The sequence below is a fragment of the Crocuta crocuta genome, unplaced genomic scaffold, assembly GCF_008692635.1.
Source record: "Crocuta crocuta isolate KB4526 unplaced genomic scaffold, BGI_CrCroc_1.0 scaffold1202, whole genome shotgun sequence".
NCBI lineage: Eukaryota > Metazoa > Chordata > Mammalia > Carnivora > Hyaenidae > Crocuta > Crocuta crocuta.
Window position 1 is genome coordinate 28,760 of NW_027530532.1, and position 4,484 is coordinate 33,243.

A 4,484-nucleotide genomic window follows, 5' to 3' on the forward strand; every position below is an offset into this window, starting at 1 on the left:
GGGAGCCGCGGGACGTGGCGGCGCCTCCCCCTTCGCCCGGAGCGGAACTGCTTGGAGGAGCGGCAGCGCAGGCCGGACCAGGTGAACCGTGTCACTTAACAGCTTTCTGGTGATGAGTCATCTGCATGACAATCAGATTTGAGGTCCACGGCCTTTCGTGGTCCTGCTAAGGAACAGTTTTCAGTGGATGACTGACTGGTGTGTCCTGAGGGGTGCCGCGGTGACTGCTTGCCCTTGATTCGGAAGGCGAGCTCCCTGGCTCTTTGGACATCCTTGAAAGCTTTCAGATTATAACGTCTTTCGCCGGCACAGATCTGTGCAGAAAGGAAGGCTTTCACATGAAAGTGTCTCTTGGTAACGGCGAAATGGGCGTCTCTGCCCATTTGCAGCCTTGCAAGGCAGGAACCACACGTTTTTTTACCAGCAATACGCACAGTTCGGTGGTATTGCAAGGCTTTGATCAGCTTAGAATAGAAGGATTGCTTTGTGATGTGACACTCGTACCGGGTGATGGAGATGAAATCTTCCCCGTTCACAGAGCTATGATGGCGTCTGCTAGCGATTATTTCAAGGCCATGTTCACAGGTGGAATGAAAGAACAGGATTTAATGTGTATTAAGCTTCATGGGGTGAACAAGGTTGGTCTGAAGAAAATAATTGATTTTATTTATACTGCAAAACTTTCTCTTAATATGGACAATCTTCAGGACACACTTGAAGCTGCCAGCTTTTTACAGATTTTACCTGTTTTGGACTTCTGTAAAGTATTTCTTATTTCAGGAGTCTCTTTAGATAACTGTGTTGAAGTTGGGCGAATCGCTAACACCTACAATCTCATAGAAGTGGATAAGTATGTGAATAATTTCATCCTGAAGAATTTTCCTGCGTTATTGAGTACTGGGGAGTTTCTGAAACTCCCTTTTGAACGGCTCGCCTTTGTGCTTTCCAGTAATAGTCTTAAGCACTGTACTGAACTTGAGCTCTTCAAGGCTGCCTGTCGCTGGCTAAGGTTGGAAGACCCTCGGATGGATTATGCTGCGAAATTAATGAAGAATATTCGATTTCCATTGATGACACCACAGGATCTCATCAATTACGTGCAGACAGTAGATTTCATGAGAACTGACAATACCTGTGTGAATTTGCTTTTAGAAGCTAGCAATTACCAAATGATGCCATATATGCAGCCAGTGATGCAGTCAGATAGAACTGCTATCCGATCTGACTCGACGCACTTGGTCACGTTAGGGGGAGTTTTGAGGCAGCAGCTGGTTGTCAGTAAAGAATTGCGGATGTATGATGAAAGGGCACAAGAGTGGAGATCTTTGGCCCCCATGGATGCTCCTCGTTACCAGCATGGTATTGCTGTCATTGGAAACTTTCTTTATGTAGTTGGTGGTCAAAGTAATTATGATACGAAAGGGAAAACTGCTGTTGATACGGTTTTCAGATTTGATCCTCGGTATAATAAATGGATGCAGGTTGCATCTTTAAACGAGAAGCGCACATTTTTCCACTTGAGTGCCCTCAAAGGGCATTTATATGCTGTTGGTGGGCGAAGTGCAGCCGGGGAGCTGGCCACGGTAGAATGTTACAACCCAAGGATGAATGAGTGGAGCTATGTTGCAAAGATGAGTGAACCCCACTATGGCCATGCTGGAACGGTGTATGGGGGCTTAATGTATATTTCAGGAGGAATTACTCACGACACTTTCCAAAACGAGCTTATGTGTTTTGACCCAGATACTGACAAATGGGCACAGAAGGCGCCAATGACTACAGTCAGAGGTCTGCACTGCATGTGTACAGTTGGAGACAAGCTCTATGTCATTGGTGGCAATCACTTCAGAGGAACCAGCGATTATGATGATGTTCTAAGCTGTGAATACTATTCACCAACCCTTGACCAGTGGACACCAATTGCTGCTATGTTAAGAGGTCAAAGTGATGTTGGGGTTGCTGTCTTTGAAAATAAAATCTATGTTGTAGGTGGATATTCTTGGAATAATCGTTGTATGGTAGAAATTGTCCAGAAATATGACCCAGAAAAGGATGAGTGGCATAAAGTGTTTGACCTTCCAGAGTCTCTTGGTGGCATTCGTGCTTGTACTCTCACAGTTTTTCCACCTGAGGAAAACCCTGGGTCACCTTCTAGAGAATCACCTCTTTCAGCACCTTCAGATCATTCTTAGGACTAAAATGTCATACCTTTACTTTGCATCGTGGATGATCTCACACTTCCCCTTCAGTTGTATCTTCTTACACTGATTGGTACAGTTAATTAGATAAAGTGGTAACTGATGTTATTTGTATTGTTTGGCTTAGTGTGTTTATCATATGGTTAACAAATGTATTCTGAAAATGTAATCAACATAGCCAGCTGTTTTAGCCAATGTAAAAAGATATGTAGAGAAGTGTTTTAGATGTCTTTGTGGTGTTGTGTAAGTCAAATTGTAGGTGATCGTAGTAAATGTGTAATTGTGTTCATTGTGCTTCAAAGTTGAGAGTTTTCATCTTTGATTTCAAAACGTCAAAGGGAGGCTGCCTGCTCTAACTTAAAATAATAAAAGGTCGCCAAGTATCATTACCTACATCCCTTTTTTCACAGTTTTTGACATCGTTGCCAATTCACCAGATTGTATCAGTGCATTCCGAATATGTGAAGTTTCCTAGAAATAAACAGTAAAGCCCTAAGTCAGGGTTTTGTATTTCTCTCTGGAGAGGGAAAGGAAGAGAGCATATGAGTATGTGTGTGCGCACACACATGCATATACGTGTGTATATACATTCATACATCCAGACACAGGCACATCTAATTTTTAAATTGATATTTCAGCTGTAGGGAAATTGTCTTTAAATTAAATTTTTTTTCATCTACCTAGCAGCTATTTCTATTCCAATGAGAATTCAGTACCAGAGAAGAAGTGTCTATTGAATCATACTAAATTGAGGTAGATAAGGGCTACAACATATTAGAGTTGCTCTTAAACAGGTTATTTAGCAAAGTTCAGGTTTCTGAGAATTGGTTTAGCTGAGGAAATATAAGCTGTGCTATTTTCTACCTTTTTGATTCAGTAAAAGTGACATGAAGACAGCTAAGAAGGGTATACGCTGAACAAAACTATAGGATTTTTAAGTTCAGCTTCCCAACTTAGTCATTCTAACCTGATCGTTTGATTTGGGGTGGTTGCTCCAGCTTTGTGTGATCTGCCTCAAGGCTGTGATTTGAGCAGGAGATACACTCAGTTCTGTGTAAAATCAGAATAATGTCCTTTTTGCTGTGTCTAAAGAACAGGACCAACTTCAGATTCCCTAAGAAGCCAGCTACAGAAAGCTTGGGACTCTGCTGTCTTTCAGGCAGTACTAAAGTCGATGTTCAGCCTCTCAAATACCAAGGGCATCCCCACTGGTTGAGAATCACACGGGGCGATCCTAATGAAACCTTTTCAGCAAAAGGGGTCCCAGGAGTCCTCTTTATGTAGTGAGTGATTCTGGAGAGGTACTTTTCTGGAACAATTGCCTACCTGATGAAAAAACTTACATCTACATATTTACATACATATGAATATGCATATCCCTACACTTGGGAAATTGTCATAGTATAAATCGGGAACAATCTTCTTTTTACTGACAATCCCATAATAAAACTCAGGAACCAAGACAAAAGGAATTGGCTTCCAGGGATCTGAACCTTAACTGCCCATACGAGTGTTGATTCATTTGAATGCTTTTTATGATTTCTGCATTGGCAGAAATTTTCATACTTTCTATGTTTTTTTAAATGACTAATTTTTTTATTATAAGTAGCACATTGAGTACATTTAGAAAATAGAAAAAGTAGAAATTGATGTTAACTTTGTGCATTGAATAAGCAAGAAATGGCATCCCAATCATTTCTTTAGTAATGAGGTTAAATATTTGTTTTTTGAGTAGCTGTGTTTCCTCTGATTGAATGTTCATGTCCTTTACCCTTGTGATACCTATTGGAGTTGCTTTCTTTTTTCATACCAAGTTATAGCCTATATAATAAATGTAATTTAACTGGCATTTGCTTGCATTGATTTCTTTTTCTCCGTCTATTACAGTTTTACAAAGGCAGGGCCATTTAGGTTTTTTTTTTTTTTTTTGAGATAATCTGTCCATCTGTTTGCATTTTGACCTTTTAGGGATAATTCTGCTGTGGTTCCCTTATTTTATATTTTATTTTTTAATTTATGTTTATTTTGTAAGTAGGCTTCACACCTAGCCTGGGGCTTGAACTCATGACATGGAGATTAAGAGGTGCGTACTCTACCAACTGAGCCAGCCAGGCATCCCTCCTTTATTTATTTATTTATTTATTTTTTACCGAATATTGATGTATTAACTTTTTTGGTGCTAATTCTGACAGGCTGACATGGTTTTGCCCTGGTTCCCTTCCATTATGCACAAGCTTTTCTCTTTGTTCTCTTTGCCTTGTTCAGAAAGGTTTCTGCCTTCTATTG

The 4,484-nt window shown here is 40.5% G+C and overlaps 1 protein-coding gene across 1 annotated transcript; it reads left to right on the forward strand.

The window, feature by feature from the left end:
- Positions 1-7: 7 nt before the first annotated feature.
- On the forward strand, positions 8-4,047 carry KLHL9 (kelch like family member 9). The gene has a single exon (XM_077767575.1). The coding sequence runs from the start codon at positions 339-341 to the stop codon at positions 2,190-2,192; it is 1,854 nt and encodes a 617-aa protein (XP_077623701.1). The 5' UTR covers positions 8-338; the 3' UTR covers positions 2,193-4,047.
- The last annotated feature ends 437 nt before the right edge of the window (positions 4,048-4,484 follow it).